This window comes from Castanea sativa, chromosome 8 (genome assembly GCF_040712315.1).
Source record: "Castanea sativa cultivar Marrone di Chiusa Pesio chromosome 8, ASM4071231v1".
Taxonomy (NCBI): Eukaryota; Viridiplantae; Streptophyta; class Magnoliopsida; order Fagales; family Fagaceae; genus Castanea; species Castanea sativa.
In genome coordinates, this window is record NC_134020.1 from 5350265 (window position 1) to 5372636 (window position 22372).

General features: G+C 36.6%; 1 protein-coding gene and 1 pseudogene across 1 annotated transcript; both read right to left on the minus strand.

The window, feature by feature from the left end:
- Positions 1-3805: 3805 nt before the first annotated feature.
- LOC142605780 (serine carboxypeptidase 1-like) lies at positions 3806-11432 on the minus strand (annotated as a pseudogene).
- LOC142607546 (uncharacterized) lies at positions 4197-6700 on the minus strand. Its single transcript, XM_075779083.1, has 3 exons — positions 5994-6700; positions 5097-5912; positions 4197-5006 (listed from the first exon to the last, which is right to left on the minus strand). Exons 1-3 carry the CDS (start codon positions 6698-6700, stop codon positions 4346-4348), a joined length of 2184 nt encoding a protein of 727 aa, XP_075635198.1. The 3' UTR covers positions 4197-4345.
- Positions 11433-22372: the final 10940 nt, after the last annotated feature.

Genomic DNA, 22372 nt, shown 5'->3' on the forward strand with positions numbered 1-22372 from the left:
GTTTTAGTCGCAACTTATTTAAAATTGTGGTACTTTTAGTTATTAGGGATTCACTATGGACGTAAATTGAAATGATTTAGAAGCCTAGTGGTTGTAATTAAAACTTTTGCAAATTTTCGGATTTGATTTGTGTGTGGGCCTTTTTTGCAAGTGGTGGGCTAGGCCGCCTGCTACTACACTAGGCCCAAAGTTTTCTTCTAGATTGAGGAGTTGTGACCGGTCCGAGAGCAAACCTTCCTGGTCCGACTTGTGCGCAAACAATGCCATTTGGTAGTCAGGTCTTTACGGCAGGCAGAACTATCACGTTAACTACAGCAGGCAGATATAATAAGAATAATAGGAATTTAAGCAAAATAGTCAGTGGGCCTTGATGAATGGTGGCCGTTTTACACTATGGTATCAAAATAATGAGTGTTAGATGGAGAGTAAGGAACGTATCAAAGAAAACGAATGTCAGCCTGCCGCGACAAGCTATTACATGGAGTTTGCGTCAGGAAGGAGAATCACTCTTTCAACACGACTAATTTCTCTAAGGTGGAAATTAGCTGCTTTGAAGGAACGGGCCTAAGTGACTTGGGTTGAATGAAGTTTCTCCCTTTTGTTACCAGAGAACATGGATTGGAAGGGGAGAGGAAAATTAACCCATTTGGTGCATGCCAATCACTTTATTCGCTCCATTTCTTACTTCTCTCTCCCTTTGTTTCTTTTAATCCTTTTCTTTCTTTGTTTTTTGGTTCCCCTGTTTTCGTGATTCTAGCCACTTTCTCACCGAAGTTGCCGTCCCCCCAGCCGTGCACTGTAGAGCTTCTTATATAAGGCTAGCCGTGCTTGGCTCTTTACCATTTTAGCCCTTAACCGTTTCTGTCTGGCATGGGTTCCTTTGCTGACCACTACTGACTGGTCAAGCACCTAGCTGATGCCACTCCGCCTCAGTTAGAGAAGGCTTTTTCAATTTTATTTGCTCCTTTTGGCATTTTTACCTGTCACGGTGTGAAGACTTTCCCTCCCTCTATCTCTCACGGCATGTACTTAGTGGTTCCCACTCAACTTTGCATCTTTTGGGTCGTATGCCTTTCCAGCAGGACATCGCTTCCAAAAGGGCTTGAGCAGGAAATACAAAAAAATGGGGTTTTCCCCCTCCCCACCGCCAGATCATACCCCCTTACCTCTGACCCATGACCTCACCATTTCCTGTATTGGCTGGGCACAGGCTGGTGGTGCCTTGGCCTTGCGCGTGCCTTGCCTCCATGCTTATTCAAATTCTGCCTGCTGCTCATCTGTCTGCCACAGTTTGATCGTCAAACTGCCCAGTCTGCTGCTCATTTTTTTGGCTTCTTTTGGCATGGGATGTTTCGCCTGACTCCTCATTTATGGCTTACATCTTCTGAAAGCTGGGCCTTGCCCGATTGTGGGCCGTTCTAAGCCTTTGTTCCCAACCCCTGTTACTTGCTTCCTGCCACACAATTCTGTTGTGCCTGTCGTGAGGTTTACTTGATCTACGCCTGCTGGGCCACTTTGAACCTTTTCTGTTTATTCTTTCTCCAAAGACCCGATGATCTTACTGGGCCCTTTGCTACTTGCGGGCTCCCATTGTCCCACCTACTTTCAATTGGGCGTCCTTGGCCCACTTGCTCTCTTGGGCATCCTTGACCTTTTTTCAATTCTATACTTCCCATGGGCTTTTACTAACTTCTTGGACTTCCTCGACCCAAGTATTTTTCACCTTTCCCTTGGGGCTCATGGGTTTTCCACGGTCCCTTACTTTCTTTACTTGCACTACTTTGGGCCTGCTGTAGCAGCCGTGTCCCATTCTCACTTTTCTACATCCACACAGCCCATGGGTTTGTTGTTACTTTCTTCCGGGCCTTTTTAGGCCCACTTACTTCCTCATGATCCATTTATTCGCTTTTTAGACCTACTATCCGTTATTCCTGCCACTTGCTTAATGGAATTTCCACAATACTTTCTTTTGCCCATGACTTTGGGCCTTCCTCCCTGCTGGGCTCACAAAAAAAAAAAAAGAGCATCTACAATTTGAAATCATCCTAACCTATAAGAGAATTATGTATCTATTCAAGTCTTCAAAAAAAATAAAAAAATAAAAAAAAATAAGAGGATGGTCACTTGGCACATGGAGATTGTGGTCACTTGGCACCCAAAAAAAAAAAAAAAAAAACCACTTTTTAGCGTAATCACAGTTTCTATGATTTTGACTTTTGTTACAGTATATGAATTTACCAATAAAAAATTATATAGTAATTGGATTTATTCATTTCCTTTTTTATTATACAAAAACTTGACTTCTTATTCTCTCTCATGTGACTTAGAATGTGTGTTCAATTGATTCAATTTCGATGAACATAGAAAAGAGAATTGAGGGTTGGAACAAGAGTATAACAAAAAACATTTTGGGAATTCCTTGGGGATTTTTGATTGGTAGCTAACTCTAGTGCAAAGTTGTTTCTCTTAGGTTAAGAAGATCTAAAAAGTTTATAAATCCTAGACAGTGTAGATTCCTAATTGATATATATATATATATATATATATATATATATATAAATTATTATGTGTCGAATGACATTAGAAGTGTTGGTTTTAGGAGAAGAAATGTCTAATGTTTTTCTAGTTAGGGAACTAATTCAATTGTTGTGAGTGGAACGAATATGACATGCTTTGCAAGAAGCAATATGTTACTGATCTATCTTATTTTGGGAATAACAAAAGCATATCTAAATATTGAAAGTCTTATTTTTTTAAGCAAGTTTTCAAGAAATTGCTTGAGTTTTAGCAAACCGCATGTATACATATCTGTTGCTCTTATTTATGTTAGCTATGAAGTCAAGTCTTTGTTAACTTAAAATCTATTGTCATTGAACAAAAGACTTGTAATTTATCTTTTATCATAAAAAAAAAAAACTTGAAATTTAATTTTAACTAATCCAGACGTGTGTTTGGGGAATGTATAAGCTAGATTTTTGCTCATTTTATATACCGGTTCTCAAACAATTTTTTTTTTCAGCTTTATTTAAAATAATCTAATTTTCAGTTTTTTTTTAAAGCTAGTTTTAGTTTTTTGTTTTACATTATGCAAATAAACTACAAAAATAAACAATTTTCAGACGGACACAAGTTTTTAAAAAAACGAGGAGATTACCTCGTATTGTCTGGTTTATAGGCCCAATGAACCTCTTGCTGGCCCCAAAAGTAAAAGAGGAGGAATCTTAACCAACTATTATTGCTAGGTGAATAGAAGTTAGAAAGAGGTTCTTGTTTATGATTTATTGATTTTTTTTTTTTTTTTTGCATTCATATATGCTTTTCCTGATTTTCTCTTATTTTTTTTGTTTCAACTTTATCTAAAATAATCTACTTTTCAGTTTTTTTTTATTTTTTATTTTATAAATCAGCTAATTTTAGCTTTTTGTTTCACATTATGCAAATAAGCTACAAAAATAAGTAATTCTCAAATATATATAATTTTTTAAAGGAACGAGAGAATTATCTCCTATTGTCTTGTCTATAGGCCAATGAACCTCTTGCTAGCCCCAAAAGTAGAAGAGGGGAATCTTGACTGGCTACTATTGCTAGGTGGATAAAAGCTAGAAAGAAGTTCTTGTTTATAATTTATTGATTTTCTTTGCATTGATATATGCTTTTCATTATTTTCTCTTATTTTTTTGTTTCATCTTTATTCAAAATAATCTACTTTTCAGTTTTTTTTTTTTTCTTCTTCACATTATGCAAACAAGCTACAGAAATAAGTAATTTTCAAACAGACAAAAGTCTTTAAAAGAACGAGGGAATGACCTCCTATTTTCTAGTCTATAGGCCAATGAACCTCTTTTTGTCCCCAAAATTAGAAGAGATCTTGATTGGCTACTATTGCTAGGTCGGTAGAAGCTAGAAAGAAGTTATTGTTTATAATTGTTTTCATCTGTCATATTGGTTTCCCTTCCAACCAACGACGGTAGAAATCCAGTGCCTCTTGTGGCTTATATTCAGGAACTGTGTGCCCCGCTATGAAGCACGGGTGCGGGTGCGGGTGCGGGTGCGGGACTCGGCAATTTTTGAAAAAGGTGGGTGCGGGTGCGGCGGGACTCGGCGATTAAAAAATTATTAAAAATATATTTATTTATATTTTTAATATATTACTAAGCATACTTTTTCACATTATATAAACATATACCAAATTTAAGAACAACAGTAGATAATAACTAAAACATGATGTTCATAAATTAAATACAACCCACAAGATTGAAACTAAAACATTCCAAGATGTTCAGAAATTAGAATACAACTCATAAGTTTGAAACTAAAACTAAATAAAAGACAATCAACAAGACAATCAAATCCCAACATCTTCATCATCAAGATCAATAGATTCACTTCGAACTTCACTTCGAACTTCACTTTCACTAGTAGTAGCACTAGTGCTAACATTCCCAATAACTATGGCCTCCAACTCTGGCTCATCAAGAGTAAGGGTTGCACTCTCAAGAATTCCAGCTCCTCCATGTATGTCGCTCTCATTCCAAGAGTCTCCTCCAATGTCCCACATCTTTGTTGCGGTATGTATGTACTCCGCATTGCGCCTTGACAAGAGTCGAAGATTAGAATGCACATATACCAAATCATCAGCACGTGCAGGAGCCATTTTGTTTCTTTTTAAGGAATGAATGAATTTGTATGTGCTCCAATTCCTCTCAGCACATGAGGATGAACAAGGTTGTCCAAGAAGCTTAAGGGCAAGGGTTTGAAGAGTTGGAAATGCGGTACCATGGTATTGCCACCAATCCAAAGGTTGTAAGATCCACCTATCTGTCAAGGCAGCTGGTGAAGGAAACCTCCCTCCTGAAAATGCTGCAAACTCAAACTTCACCACACTTAATTCATTCCCATCTTCAAAGTATCGATCTAAACACTTGCACCTTTCCATAGAAATTTCATAATCTCGATGTGGAGCAACGCGTTTTGGATTTTCCGAAAGCCATTCAATGGAGTAATACCTAGAGTTAAAGATTAAAAAACAAATATAAATAAAAGGTGTGTTTTACTAGAAAGGGGAACTAAAGAAAATAAAAAATAAATGTACTTACTTAGGATTTAAGGAATGAGCTAAGCAATGTAGTGGTGTACAGTTTTTAGTCCATCGATCAATGAGTATATCATACACCACACTCCAAAATGAGCAATGCTGATCATCTTCCAAGCCTTCGTGCCGATATATTGTTGCTTTCACCTTCTCTATCATTGAATCCCACATTTCATACATAAGATGAAGACAAGGCTTATCTGTGTCGGCCATTCGTAGCATATCATAAATAGGTGCTGTGAATTCAAGGATATAATCAATATTATCCCACCAAAGATCACTTAGAATCAGATCTTTCACTTTTTGAGCTTTTCCAACATCATCCTCCCTATAAGAAGCCCATTGGTCACTAATAGCCATGGCTTGAAGGCATCTTTTTATCAACTTCAACCTTTTTAGCATTACAACAACTGAAGCAAATCTAGTATCAGCAACTTGGAGCAGTTTTAATGGACAAAATTCATTAAACATTGCCAACCTCATTGAATGGTTCATGATAAAAACACGTATGAAGGATGCATCATCACCAATACGTGTAATCCAACTACATTCCTCATATGTAACTTCATTCTTTTCAGTGTTTTTTGCTGCACAAATATTCTTCAAAGCTAGATTGAGAGTGTGGACAACGCGGGGTGTCCAAAATATTTTAGGATACTCACTTTCAATAAGAGATCCGGCGGCCTTCATCACACTAGCATTATCGGTGATGACTTGGACAACTTTTTCATGTCCAATCTCTTTTATAGCATCCTTCAACACCCCGGCAATATAATGTTTGTCTTTGAATTCACACGACCCATCAATTGCCTTTATAAACCTTTGGACCCCATCGATCTGACCATAATATTAATAAGAGGCCTCCTTTGTGGATCGGACCATCCATCGAAACTATACTTACACCATGTTCAAGCCAAAAGTCCTTAATTGGTTTCGAAGTCCTTCAACATGAGCTCTTTCTTTTTGCAAAAGTGTTGTTCTCAAAGCATTGTATCCGGGAGGAACATAACCCGGAATGCTATGAGTAGCGGCATATGCATAGGAATTACGATAATATGGGTTCCTTGCAAAGTTAAACGGAAGCCCAGCGGTGTAAAACATCCTAGCAATTGTACTATCCAACTCATGTCTAGCATTATTACGGTATGCTTTCTCCAAAGTATTATTTACGACCACCTTCCTCCTCTTACCATCAATCGGATTTGTACTATCACTCCTTTCATGTCTCCGAAATTGGGAAATAGGTATAGGCCCACGGCCTGGGGGAGGTGGGGGTAAGGGAATTTGACTTCTCCGTTCCCTCTCTAATTTATCATTCTCAACTTTATCATACATTTGCTGCATTTCCAGCCTATGACTCGGTGTCACCTTAGGGCACGGTTTAATTCCTTTATTTGGAATTTTTAACAAATGAGCCTTAACCCTAGAATAAGATCCCATATAAACTACACCACAATAATTGCACTTAAAGTATGTGTTTCCCCCTGATTTAACAGATGCACCAGCTGGTTTTTCTACTTTAGTCACATACTGCCAAAGAGAAGATTCATCATTTGGCACTTCTTGATTAGACGAAGGTGAAGTTTCTGTGCTAGTAACTTCGTCCATTGCAAATTCAATAAATTGAATTTAACCTACAAATAATAACTATTAACTAAATAAATTTAGAATAAATCAAACCAAGTTCACAAATTCACAGTGTCACAGATTCATAGATTCACAGTTCATGATATTAACCAAGTTTACAGATTCACAAACTATTATTCTCAACTCAAACTATTATTTGATAACTATTAACTAAATAAAACTAAGAATTTGAAAGTGAAAGCTAAATCAAACTAAGATTCACAAATCACATTCACAAATCACAAACTAAGATTCACAAATCACAAATCAAACTAAATCAAACTAAGATTGAAAGTGAAAGCTTTATTAATACCTGAGTTGAGACTTGAGAATGCGTGAGAGAGAGTTGAGAATGCGTGAGAGAGATTGAAACTTGAAACTTGAAAGTGAAGGCCGAAGGGTTGAAGGGTTGAAGCTTGAACAGGGGAGACGGAGAGAGTAAAGGCGAGAGATGGAGGGAACGAAGCTTGAAGGCAAAGACCAAGATGGAGGGCGAGCACACGGCTCACGAGTCGAGAGGCGAGCACACGGGCGAGAGCGAAACGAAGAGAGAGAGAGAGAGCTAATAAGAGCACGGATGAGATTTTTGTTAATTTGGTGAAGTGAGAATGCGGTGTTGTTTTGGTTGAAGTAGGTTTAGGTTTAGTTCATACGGTGCGTTTCGCACCTTTCTATTTTTTTTTTTTTGAATTTCGGCCTGAATCGGCCATATCGGGCTGAGCCGGAAAATTTCGGCGGTTTCGCCCGATACGGCCGATCCGGCCGGTCGGCGCGGTCCGACCGAGTCGGCGCGAATCGCGCGAGTCCACGCCGCGTCGGCGCGAGTCGGCGTGAAAATCCATCTGCCACGTGGCCGACGCGGCCGGACGCCGCACCGACGCGCGAGCAGCGGCGTCCCTCGCGCGTCGGCGAGTCCCGCCGCGTCGGACGCGGGTGCGGCACCACCGGTGCCGCGTCCGTGCATCCCAGGTGCCCCGAACCCTACACCATGAGATATAGTCAGTTTGTAAATAAAATAGAGTAATGCAACTAATAGGCTTAGAGATTTTCTTTTTGTTAGGAAAAAGAAAAAGAAAAAGAAAAAGAAAAAAAATTCAAATAGGGGTTCCTTCTAGGCTTCTAGCTAATCCCAATAATAATAATATCTTTTGTAGTTGTTCTTGTTTGACTATGTTGTTTGTGTTTAGTAAAAAAAAAAAAAAAAGACTGTTGTATCATGCATGTGTGCACGTTATTAAAAAGGTAAATGCTATTTAAATGTTTTCAAATTCTCTATTTCCAAACTATTGAATTATAAAAATTTTAAAAAAATGCTACCAAAAATAGGAAATCTATTGTGATATATCATATAGAAAGTACACTTCTAGTTTTTTTTTGGTCAATTTTCTTGCAATGATTAAAGCATAACACTTATATATACAAACCTTGACGGTCAGAAAGGTGAGATTATTATCATATCCTTGCAAGTATCTGCAACAATTGAAAACAAGCAAATTATAACATAAATATTAGAATGTTATATATATATACATATATTATTGACGTGGTTGTCCTTTACTCTTTGAGCACTTGACTATAATTCTCTCCAATGTGTCTTTTATATACTATTGATGTGTCTTTTGTGTAATAGAAATTAAAGAAATTGTTTTTGAAGTGGAAAAATTTACCCAGCAACTTGCCCCTTGGAGTGCCAAGATCTCCACTCATCCACAATCTTATATCCAAGTGATCTAGTCCATTCCTGGGTCCCGGTAAACGGCACACACATATCATGGTCACCACTGCATTCAAATTGAAAAATGGTATTTGTCACAAAAAATAAGACTCACTTGAAGAAAATAAACTACTTTTGATCTATTATTTTCCAAAGTATAGTAACTTTGTTCTAACTTCTAACAAATTAAACCTATAATCGATAGTGACATATTTCTGTAACCATCTTAGGTGTGTATGACTATGATCACAACTTTTGGGGGCTCACACCAAACTCATAAGCATGTATAACTTTTCTCATTTATCAAGGAACAGTTGGACATTTATGACATATAATTGCACAGTATTCCAGTGACATCTTGAAAAAGTAATATAGCACAAGGAATTTGTCAAAATATATCCCTGGGACGAGCACAGAGAATCCAAATGTGGAATTTTGATTGCATGTATATGTATAATGTTAATGTATTAGTTCGAATCCAAAACATCAATGTCAGTGGAATTGGGTTGTAGACCACCGTATTGATGGAAAGGTGCCAACAAAGAATAAACAATTTAATTATTTAGTAGGTCCTTTGGTTCCCATTGAAAAAGAAAGCATTTGAGTAACACCATGCATGTTGGATTAGGTAGGCATGTTTAAGTTAAGTGGGCTCTTGAGCAGGTTGGTCTAGTCCATAAATTTCTAGCTTTGGCTATATAATTATCATCATCTCTCTAATTAAATTCACATATCTTTCAATTTGAGTCATAATTGGTTGCCTTTGGACATGGCCACAAGATCCCAATTGGCAATTAAAAAAGAAAACACTTGTTTTAATGTGTTTTCTTGTATCCCTTCAGACTAGTAGGTAACACTAGGATTTCCCTAGAAGAAGGCAATACATTTTTGAGTAAGCAAACTGATGAACTTCCAATCTACATGAAATGCTTTCAGCTCTAATCCTTCGTCATTTTATGCCAAGTATATACCTACCAAAGCGTTTTTGCTTGACTGCCTTTACCAACATAATAATCTACATCCAAAAAGTAAGTTTTTTATTTTTACAAGTTGTAGTAGTCATTTTTTAATATTATTATAGAAAATATTGGAAATGTAATATCCTAATTATTAGTCCCTAACTAAATCCTCAAAATAATTAGAAGTAGCATGGAAATCAAAATAAGCCCTTTTTGTAAACATTGCATAAAATAAAATCGTAGAAATGTGATTGGTATTCTTGAATTAACGTTTAAGAATCTCCTGATTCAATCCAAGAGATTTACCTGTAAATAAGTGCTCGATATCCTTGAAGGGTCAGAGTTTTATGGTAAGGGGATCATACTTCCAGCATCATACTCATAATGTATTGCACCAGTGCATAATACCCAAGGACCACCAGTCACACTTGGCTGTCATTGGTTTAAGTTTGGATTAGAAGAAAATAAGTGATGCAAAATTTTGGAATACTACTAATCAATAATATATAGATTGATTTACCGGCTTGGCATGAATTGCATCCCTAACTTCTTTATTGTTCAGCCATACAGTTGCAACTTCATCATTCTACACTTGCAAAAATAAATTAATTGCAAGTAAGATGAACACTGATTCCTTGGGATAATTGAAGCCACAATGGTACCAAGCCATCTCTTACACTTACAGGTGCCCTAAAAGGCCAAGCGCGGCCAAATATCCTTTTTCTCACCGGAAGAGGCCTCTCAGTTTCTCCTAATTGCTGGAAGCTTAATGGTAAACTTGTGTTTCCTTGCCTTGTGTTCCCGGGGAGTGATAGCAAGGCTCAAGGATGTCATAAACGTTTAGCCCATCAATAGCCTATACTGAGATAAACGTTTAGAAATTTGCAGTTTTTATTTTTCTGACTAACATCACAATTTCAGATTCTTTGGAAGTTAATTCTTATGGTAATTGGCCAAGCAAAATCATCTCACCGCATAAACTAGTTGAAGGTTCTGATTGCAGGATTTTCCTACAGGGTTATAGTAATTTCCTTTGCAAGAAGAATGAACTTTCTGCAAAAATCATAGTCAAATTTGCCTCCATTAGGAATTTTTAAGTATGAGAAACAGTGTATCACACTTTGAATAATTATTATAAGCAGGATTCTAAATTAAAATTCCGTAGAAGCATTTTGGAAATCTTGAATAAAAATTGGTCCAGATTTTGTAGCATTTTAAGTAAGCTTCACAATAAAGCCAAGGATATGATGTAGAAAAAACCAATATTTAAACAGCATGGTTGGTCTACGTTGCAAATTGCAATTGTATAGACCTGTTCCTTTCTTAATAAAATTTCACCCACCTCAAAGAAATTGTTTGAAATAAGGCTCATCCCGTGTGCAAATGGGACAAGAGCATTGCCATCAAATTTGCCATCAGTGACTCCATTTCCCACCACGTAGCCCTACATAGTTTTTTTTTTTTTTTTTTTTTTAATAACAAAAAAAATTAGCCTATAATAGATTGAATATCCAAAATGCCAAAAGTGACATACCTTCAAATTGATAATTGGCTTTACGCCATTTTTTATTCCCGAAGAAAAATTTAAAATTACATTTTTAAAATTAATACTACCACATAGTTAATATGTATTATGAGAAAATATATAATTTATTTAACATATTCTTATTTAATAAAAAAATAAAGACGAGAGCTCAATTAGTACCTTTTATTACTTTAGAAGCAAGAGTTGGCACATAAACTCCAGCATAAGACTCTCCTGATATATTAAATGGATTGGAGACGAACTCTGGGAATTGCTTAAACCACTGCTTGCAAAACAATAAATTAAATCGTTATTTAAATTTTCAATAATTTAATTATCTCTTTACCGTTTTGTTTGGGAGTTCATAAATATGTTATAAGTTATTTCTTAACTTCCTAAATATAAGCATGAGATAGACTAATTTACCTTGGACCAGCTATAAGGATTAAGACGCAGCCTAGGAAGGCTTCCTTTTGGTTTTCCCTCTTCAACGGTAAATGGTCCTGTAAAGTCCATTATTATAGATTGGCAACCACGAACGATTGTAACAGTTTAGAACTTAGCTTTTCTAGATAGAATTACCTTAGATGATATTTGATCAAGACAAATCATGTTCAAAACAATGAAAGATTCAAGAATATAGAAAATAAATTGTTGGAAGACTGCATTTCAATTGCAACTTGATAGGCTGAAAACCACTTATCTCAACCGATCAAATTGCATATCTAGACCGATCGAGATTTGGGCAAATTGGAATTTTAGCTTCTTTTCATAGCTGTTTGATCTAGGATTTTGATGGAACTTAAGTACATATAGTTACAAACCCTAGATCACGTTTTACACACACAAGATGGCAGTGTTTCTATACACAGTTCTTGAAGCATCAACTGGCTACGTGAAAAAAAAAAAAGGAACTGGTTATAAAGCAAAGTTGTTGTCATTAGTTAACCACAGTTTCTGATCAAATCTTTGAGCGTGGTGTGTGGGCCTTTTTTTTGCTAGTGTTGGGCTGGGCCGCCTGCTGCAATACTAGGCCCAAAGATTTTTGGATCAGGGAGTTGGGACCGGTCTAAAAGCAAACCTTCTTGGTCCGACTTGTGCGCAAACAATGCCCCTGTTGATCAGGCTTTGGTTACACGTCCATGGCAGACAGAACTGTTATATTAACTACGGCTGACAGATATAATAATGACAGTAATGGAAATTCCTTTAGGATTTAGATAAAATAAACAGTGGGCTCTGATAAGGGGTGCCCGTTTCACAAAACAACAACAAAATAATAAGTATTGAATGAACAATAGCAAGCTTATTAAAGGAAGTAAATGTCAGCCTGCCACGTTAAGTTACTGCCGAGTCTAAGTCAAAAAGGGGAACCACCTCTTTAATGCGACTAATCTCTTATGAAAGGAGAAATTAGCTGCTTTGAAGGGGCGGGCCTAAATGACTTGTATTTTGCAAGGTCTTTTTCTGTTACCAGAGAGTATGGGTTGAAGAGGGAGAGGGAGATTGACTCATTCGGTGCATGCCTGCCACTCAGTTCACTCTGTTTTCTTTTGCTTCTTCTTTCTATTCATTAATCCTTTCCTTTCTTTCTTTTCGTTTTTACTCTCATTTTTATTTTTTCTGATTCTCTCTCTGTTTCTTCTTGCTTTCAGCAAAGGCTCCTTATATAGCGCCAGCCGTGCTTGGCTTTTACCATTTTTGCCCTTAACCGTTTTTTGTCTGGTGTGGGTGTCCTTGCTGACCGTCACTAACTGCACAGTCCCCCAGCCAGTACCACTTACCTGCACTGGCCGTGCCTTTCCACCTCACCAGACAAAGAAGGCTCTTTTGTTTGCTAGCTTGCCGTGGTACTCTTACCTGCCACAATGTAAGTACTCTCCTTCTCTCCGTCCCTCATGGCATGCACTTAGTGGTTCCAACTTAGCTTTGCCTCTTTTGGGTGGTATGTCATCCCAGCAGAACATTGCCTCTAAAAGAGCTTGAGCAAGAAACACGGAAATAGGTCTTTTTCCCCTCCCCACCGCTAAACCATACCCTCTTACCTCTGACCCATGACCTCACCATTTCCTGTATTGGCTGGGTACAGGTTGGTAGTGCCTGAGCCTTGCGCGTGCTTTACCTCCATGCTCAGCCAAGATCTGCTCGTTGCTTAGGAGTCTGCTGCGGTCTGAAAGTCAATCTGCCCTGTCTGCCGTTCGCCTTTAACTTCTTATAGTGTGGGCTACTTTTCTTGACTTTGCATTTATGGTTTGCTTCTCTTAGGAGCTGGGCCCCACCCATTTGTGGGTTGTTGTTATGCTCCCAGCCCTTGTTATTTGTTTCCTTCCGCATCCCTTTACTAAGCTTGCCGTGAGGTTTGCTTAACCCAAGTTTGTTGGGCCTCTCTGGGCTTTTCTATTCAATCTTTTTCTGAAGGCCCAATAAACTCCTTGGGCCCTTTACTACTTGTGGGTTCCCTCGTCCCACCTACTTTCCTTTGGGCATCCTTGACCCGTTTATTTTCTTTGGGCATCCATGGCCTTTTTCCAATTATATGCTTCCCATGGGCTTTTACTAACTCCTTGGGCTTCCTTGGCCCAAGTGCTTCTTATTTCCTCCTTGGGGCTCATGGATTCTCCATTGCCCCTTACTTTCTTTACTTACATTGCTTTGGGCCTGCTGTAACAGCCGTGACCCATTCTTGCTTTTCTACGTCCATATAGCCCATGGGTTTGTTATTTCTTTCTTCCGGGCCTTCTTAGGCCCACTTACTTCTTCAGGGTCCATTTGCTTGCTTTGTGGACCCATGATCCATCATTCCTGCTGCTTAGGCTTAATGACATTTTCTATCCTACTTTCTTCTACCCACGTCTTTGGGCTTTTCCTCTTGTTGGGCCTCTAAAAATGAGCATCTACACGTGGATCTCGGAGTCACAAAGAAGAAAGTTCACGTACGTGCAACCATCCATACTAGAAGAGTTTGTGGATCTCAAATCTGTGTGGTCATGCTAGTAAGTACTACATAAGGTAATAGTAGATTTAGGGTTAAGTCTATTGTACAAATTTTGATTTTATTCTAGCGTTATGTTGCCTTGGGAATTGTTAGGTTAATTTCTCTCAAGTTTTTTTTATTGTGAAATAGTTGTTTCATTGGTTTTCCTAGGTCATTAATATGGTGTCATATATGATATGTACTTGTGTGATGTTTTAATCAATTTGATCTAGAGCATAATTAATTAATTAATTAATTGGTTGAAAGTTGATTAATTTTGTGACAACCGAGGCCTAAAATATATTTTAGTATATTCTTAAAAATAATAATAATAATAATAAATTGTTACAAAAATGTAAACTACCGAGCAATTATGTAGTCAACGCATGTGAATGCTTACTCATAATAAGAAGATGGATATTCATATTTTGCACATCTATATGCTTGAATCAAGCGATACTACAAAAAATTGCAGTCGAGCTATGATGGATTGGAGTTTTGCACATAATATTTGTCCCCACACCACTAAAATATCATTTGGAGAATTTCATAAGTAGAAGCCCATTGTGGGTGGAATTGGTGGTAGCAAAAAATTCTTTACCATCTATTGGCTGCTTGTAGAATCAGAAAGTTAAAAGGTATGTTATAAAGAAAGATATGAGAGAAAATAGGAGAAGAGGAAAGAAAATCTGTGATTAAAATTGCTAGTATTTCTCTTTGCACATTTTTTTTATAGCTTACAATATATGAGAAGAAAAGGATTCAAACTCAGGCATAGTTTGTAGGGAAAATGGACAATATGACCAAATTATAAGGCTCTCGACGATTAAATATATTAATTGAGTGCCTTTGTCACATACAATGATATAAACATAGCTTATCAAAAAAAAAAAAAAAGAAAAAAAAAGAAAAGAAAGATAACAACATAAGATAAAAATTTCTTTGTTTTAAAACCAAAAGAATTTTCATTGTTAAAAGTTGTTTTTATGTTTTTCACATGCAACAGATGTTCTGACAGAAATTAGCTAGATATGACACCCACTGTCATATACATAAGCAGTTAGAGCCTTTGGATTTGCAGATGATTCTTTAAAAACACTAACTAATAAGCGAATACAAATCTTTTGTACTCCTTGTTGTATTTCACTTTATCTTTCACTAATTATAACTTAACATATATATTTAATTTTTTTTTTCTACATCTTAAATTTCTCTTAGAGCATCAGTATCCGGCATGCTAAAGTTCCAAATATGTTAAAATTTAGCATCAAACCCAAGGGAGTCAATCTCGTACCGGAGGCTGTACCGGTTTGACCAGTAGAACGATATATTTCACTACCGATCAATACCAGTGTACCATTTCGGGTATTTAAACCGATATGAAACGTTAGCATTTCGATACCGGTATATGTACCGGTTGTTGGAAAAACTGATTTTGTATTTCATACAAAACACATAGCGGAAGAAACAAATAAGGATCTATTTCATTCATGATTGATAACGTGCACTATGTAAATTTCAGAATTTAAGAATAAGATAGCGTACCTTAGTGTGGAGAAATTCAAAACAAAGATTAGAAGCACTTGGGAACACTTTTAATCTTCACTCCAATTCCACTTTACGCCCAAGATGTGTGGTCTCTCAATCAGTTTTCAAAGGGAGAATGAAAGTGTGTCTCACTCTCACATACACATCGTTTCTTATATCACTTATAAATTTTTTTTATGTTTCTCCCTTTATAACTAACTGATTATCTAATTGGGCTGGCCTATTGGGCCTTTTCAATTGGGCTTTAGTGTGTGGCTTGGAGTGGGACCAAAAGGGAGCAATAAGACACTAGCTCCAATGGGCCTTGGGCTTTTCCGTCAACTCTTGACAAGTCCAAAGTTACCATTAATTATATTTAATGCCACTATATAAATATAATTGAACTCTAGGCCTTATTAATAAATTATATCCCAAAACTTTATTATACACGCAACCCCTTCATAAAATATTCGTAGTAATACAAAATCATAAATGTAGACTGCCACTTTGTAAATTACTACATCTTATCCTTGAGTACCAAGTTTAATCCTTTAAAGTTATTCATCATATATTTATGAAACCCAATTTCATAAATATATACTTTAGTAATTTCTTACCAAAGTGGTTAGGCCTAACACTTTGAATAACCAAACCTATTAAACTTATCTCAAGGGAATATTTTATATTTCCGTTAAGATATTATGAATTCCATCTTGAGAATATATGTTTCATTAACACTAAATGTGGCTGCCCAACATACTGAGGTTTTGACCGTCACTTTAGATCTCACTCCTGATATATCAAAGCAACCTACACCTCATGATCAGGTTCATTATTCTCTCAGGATTAAGAGTTCATGCAAATAGGAGTCGTGAGATTTATTATTCATTTGATAGTCGTTAGGAGAATAATAAATTTCACAGCAGTCCTGTTCAATATGTTTTAACTCTTAAAACATATCAACATATCAACTAGAAGTCTCCACTTCCATGATCAAGACAAATCATCTTAGTTGATACGTTATAGTCTTTGCAGATGAAATGCCTAATTTCATCACCGACTACGAACTATAAATTCTGAGTTTACAAAGAACTTGTGACTTATATCTTTCGTGACTAAATCACATAAATCACATACTATGCATCTCATGGACTATATGATAATGTCTCAATATTCATGTTACCATTATTTTAGATAATAATAAAACAACTTTATTAATTACAATATTAAGTCATACGCAATGTCATACATAATATCATACATAGCATCATACAATAGGATTTAAGGGCACAAATCCTAATAATCTCCCACTTGCCCTAAAGACTATTGTGTACTAATCTAACTCCCATTCCTTCTAAATGGGACTCAAAAGTCCTTTGAGGCAGGGCTTTGGTAAAAGGATCTGCTAGATTATTTGCACTTTCAATCTTTGCTACCATAACATCTCCACGAGCAACAATGTCTCGAATGATGTGGTACTTCCTATCAATGTGCTTTCCTTTCTTGTGATTCCTTAGATCTTTGGATTGTGCAACTGCTCCACTATTGTCGCAAAACAGTGTGATGGGAACTTGCTCCATTCTCATAACACCAAGATTAGAAAGGAATTTCTTGAGCCAAATAGCCTTTTTTGCTACTTCACAAGCAGCAACGTACTCAGCTTCCATGGTGGAGTCCGCAATACAAGATTGCTTAACACTCCTCCAACTTATGGCTCCACCTCCCAAGGTGAAAACACATCCTGAAGTGGATTTTTTGAAATCTAGATCCGATTGAAAATCTGAATCTGTATAGCCAATGGGAATTAAATCCTCACACCGGTAAACAAACATATAATCTCTCGTTCTCCCAAGATACTTGAGAATATGCTTTACAGCTTGCCAATGTTTTGGTCTTGGATTTGATTGATATCGGCTGACCATACCAACTGAATAATAGATATCTGGTCTAGTACAAAGCATGGCATACATGAGACTTCCCACTGCAGAAGCATAAGGAACTTGTCTCATCATATTTTCTTCCTCTTGAGTCTTAGGCCTTTGGTCATCAGATAGAGGAACTCCATGTCTGAAAGAAAGCAATCATTTCTTGGAGTTTTGCATGCTAAACCGTTCTAGGACCTTATCTATATATCCAGCTTGTGATAAGCCTAACATCTTATTCTTGTGATCTCACCAAAGCTTGATCCCTAGAATAAAGTTAGCCTCACCAAAGTCTTTCATATCAAATTGGCTTGACAACCAAACTTTAACCGATGACATTACCCCTACATCATTCCCAATGAGTAGAATATCATCAACATAAAGCACTAGGAATATTACTACTTTGTCTCGATGTCTTTTGTACACACATGGTTCATCAAGATTTTGTTCAAAACCAAACGACTTGATTACTTGATCAAATCTGATGTTTCATGACCTAGATGCTTGCTTAAGTCCATAAATGGACCTTTTTAACTTGCATACCATATGCTCTTGGTTCTTTGCTATGAAACCTTCCGGTTGCATCATGTATATTTCTTCTTTAAGATTGCCATTAAGAAATGCCGTCTTGACATCCATTTGCCAAATCTCATAATCATAATGAGCAGCAATGGATAAGAGAATTCTGATAGATTTAAGCATGGCTACTGGCGAAAAAGTTTCATCATAATCAATACCTTCTTTTTGTGTATACCCTTTTGCCACTAGTCTTGCTTTAAAGGTTTCAACCTTTCCATCTATCCCTCTCTTCCTCTTGTAAACCCATTTGCAACCAACAGGTTTAATGTCATTAGGTGCCTTTACAAGATCCCATAAACGATTGGAATCCATAGAATCCAATTCAGATTTCATAGCTTGGACCCAATGATGTGCATCAATATCATTCATTGCTTCATCATAAGTGTAAGGATCCGATTTAGCCTCTTCTAAGATAGCCTCATAAGTTTCTCCCAAACCTATGAATCTTATAGGAGTCCGAATAATTCTCCCACTACGAGAGGCACCTGTGTACTAGACATCTCATGAGTAGTATCTTGTGGTGTATCTAGCATAGTCATATAATCCCTAGTTTCATTCATTGGTTGTTCAACTACAGGTTCATCTATTTTAGCCAATACAACTTTACTTCTAGGATTAAAATTATTCACATAATCATCTTCTAAAAATTTGGCATGGGTGCTAACAAACACTTTGTTATCCTTATGATTATAGAATAAATAACCCTTGGTTTCCTTTGAATACCCTAAAAACATGCATACTTTCATTTTAGCTTCCAACTTATCAGACTTCCCTTTCAACACATGTGCTGGACATCTCCAAATATGGAGATATTTCATACTAGGCTTACGCCCACTCCACAATTCCTTAGGTGTGTTGGGAACAGATTTTGATGGAGTAAATTCAAAACATGCATAGCAGTTTTTAGTGCATATCCCCAAAAAGAAACTGGTAAAGTTGAGTAACTCATCATGGACCTAACCATTTCCAAAAGAGTCCTATTCCTTCTTTCTGCTACACCATTTTGTTGGGGGGTTCCAAGTGCAGTCAATTGGGAGACAATTCCATTTTGAATTAGATAATCCTTGAAATCCCCAAGAAGGTATTCGCCACCTCGATCAGATCGAATGACCTTTATGCGTTTACCTAATTGATTTTCAACTTTAGCCCTAAACTCTTTGAACTTTTCAAAGGCTTCGGACTTCCGTCTCATTAGGTACACATAACCATATCTTGAGTAATCATCCATAAAAGTGATGAAATACTCATAACCTCCTTTTGCTTGGGTTGACATAGGACCACATACATCTGTATGAACTAATTCAAGCAACTCTTGGGCTCTTCTACCTTTTTCATTATAAGGTCGTTTGGTTATCTTACCTTCCAAACAAGATTCGCAAACTGGAAATCCATCAAAGTCCATGGGCTGTAAAAGTCCATCTTTGATTAGTCTTTGAATCCTATTTGAATTAATATGACCCAAACGCAAGTGCTATAGATATGCATCACTAGTAGAAGGAAACTTTCTCTTTAATGATTTTACATGAGAGCTACTATCTAATTAAGAATTGTATAATTCATGCTTGTCAGGAGTTAAAATATAAAGATCATCCACAATATTGCCAAAACAGATAAACATTTTATCATTCTTTATTACAACATTGTCTTTGAGGATAACACAATATCCATGTTTACCTAAGTAAGTTGCAAAAATTGAATTCCTATGAACATTAGGTACATACAAACAGTCTTCCAATATTAAAACTCTAGACATAAAACATAAATTAAACACTCCAACAGTTTCAACCGGAATCTTGCTCCCATTAGCCAAAGTAAGAAATAGTTCTCCCTCATTCAACTTTTTGGTCTCCTAGAACCACTGCAAAGAATTGTAGATATGATTAGTACAACCTGAATCCGCACACCAGGAATCCGTTGGATTCTGTACCAAACATATTTCAAGAAGAAATGAACTTTTCATACCCTTATTCTTGGCAGCCTTGAATGTTGGACAATTCCTCTTCCAATGTCCTTTCTCACCACAATGGAAACACTTTCCTTTGGTTTTCTTTCCTTTGTTGGCAACTCCTAAGGCAATTTGTTTACCATCTTTCTTAGTGAAGTCCTTCTTCTTCTTCTTCTTACCCTTGCCTTTCGACTTAGGTTGAGAAGTAGAAGCTTCACCCACATTGGCTTCAACACTAGAAGTACCGAGGATGCCTTCTGCCGCCACTAACTCATTCATTAATTCAGACAAAAAATAAATCTTTTTGTTCATATTATAATTGAGTCTGAATTCCTTGAATGATTCCGGTAGTGACTGGAGTATCATATCCACTTGGGATTCTCCATCAATGTCGGCACCTAAAACTTCTAATGTGTTCAGATTAGCAATCATCCTAAGACAGTGCTCCCTCACTGAACTTCTTGCATCCATTTTGGTATTATAAATTTGCCTCATGGTTTCTTGCCTTGCAGAACGGCCTTGCTTACCAAACATCTCCTTCAGACTATGCATTATGTCCGAAGCAAATTCTACATCCTGCATTTGATGCTGTAGAACATTTGAAATAGATGTTGAGATGTAGCACTTGGCCATTTCATTAGATTTCTGCCAACGATCATATCGCTGTTTTTCCTCAAGAGGAGCATCTAATGAAGGAAAGCTAGGACATGGTTGAGTAAGCACATATTTGTGCTCTTTAATTGTAAGAACAATGTCCAAATTTCTTTTCCAGACAACATAGTTGGATCCAGTCAGTTTGTTTTGGTTAAAAATAGCAACAAGTGGGCTAAATGATGCCATGATTTAAATCTGAAAATAATAAACATGACTACAATAAGTAAACTGGACATTATCAATTTAGCATATAAGTATATAATATGGAACCTTAATAAAACCATAAAATAATATATGCAACGACAACCCAATCCATGTCCATAATTCCTTGGTAGCAAGTTTATTATAAACACATTAATTGGTTGAGAACTATTCTCATTATTAGTGCTATCATGATAACTCTTATCAAACACTAACAATATACCGTATTGCCTTTAGCCTCTAAGTAATAATGACACAGCTCCTTTGGGAGGTTAACATTACACTTAGTCTAGTGTACACCATTATCTAGAGTCATGTGTAGCCACATTTCATCTCTCTTTTATAGTGTTTAAACTTGTAGTACCACGGAGCAAAACACCCTCCTTTGGGATCGCGAGGCATATACGCCAAGATGAGGTGTTTGTCTACACTATTTCAAACAGGTAAGTTCAATCTTCTAGTATTATGAAATAAACACCCTCCTTTAGGATCGCGAAGCATATACGCCAAGACGAGGTGTTTATCCACACTACTATGAACCTATAATGGAGGCCGTGAGATCCAGCCCTTGTATCTCTCTCCCACTAGATATTTTAAAATAAAGGTTTTTTAAGGTCAAGAACCATAATAATGCTAGACACGTGAAAAACATAATCCTAATCTCATTAAGAATAAATTTCATTAAACTAGCATTAACATATATAAATATATATATATATATATATATATATATATATATAATGTAATATAAACCCATATTATATAATATGTAAATATTACATTATATATAACATTATATATAGAATCATTCATATTATATTATATATATATATATATATATATATATATAACTTTTAGATTGTTGGAACCCTTAATATTATATACGGATTCAACTTCTCCATGGCATATGACAAGTACTCAGTGTATATGAAAATACAAGCCATGCTATAAAACCAAGCCGTGTAATGAAGTCAAGCCATGCAAGCCATGCAATTTCATTAAGTCCATGCCGTGAAAACAATAGGCCAAGCGGTGCAAACAGAGGACGGTTACTCCAATGACCATAAATGACCATAAACAATGCAATCCGTACAAATTGAATCACCCACAAGGCAGTTATGAAATTCAATAATCATATCTTTGGCATCCATAAGACACGGCACTATGCAATCCCACTTGCAATATATATGTATACGGATTCCATGAAAATTAAAGACCATGACACAACATCATAACTTGATGCAGAAAATTGAAACACAAAGATAACGGTTTTCTTAAATTTTAAAACTCAATCACACGCTATACAATCATGATATGAAAACCTGGCTCTGATACCAATTGTTGGAAAAACTGGTTTTGTATCTCATACAAAACACATAGCGGAAGCAACAAACAAGGATCTATTTCATTCATGATTGATAACGTGCACTATGTAAATTTCAGAATTTAAGAACAAGATAGCGTACCTTGTTATGGAGAAATTCAAAACAAAGATTAGAAGCACTTGGGAACACTTTTAATCTTCACTCCAATTCCACTTTACACCCAAGATGTGTGGTCTCTCAATCAGTTTTCAAAGGGATAATGAAAGTGTGTCTCTCTCTCCTCAATTTTGAAGCGGCTTTGGCTAGTTTTAAAGTAGCCTATGACGTTC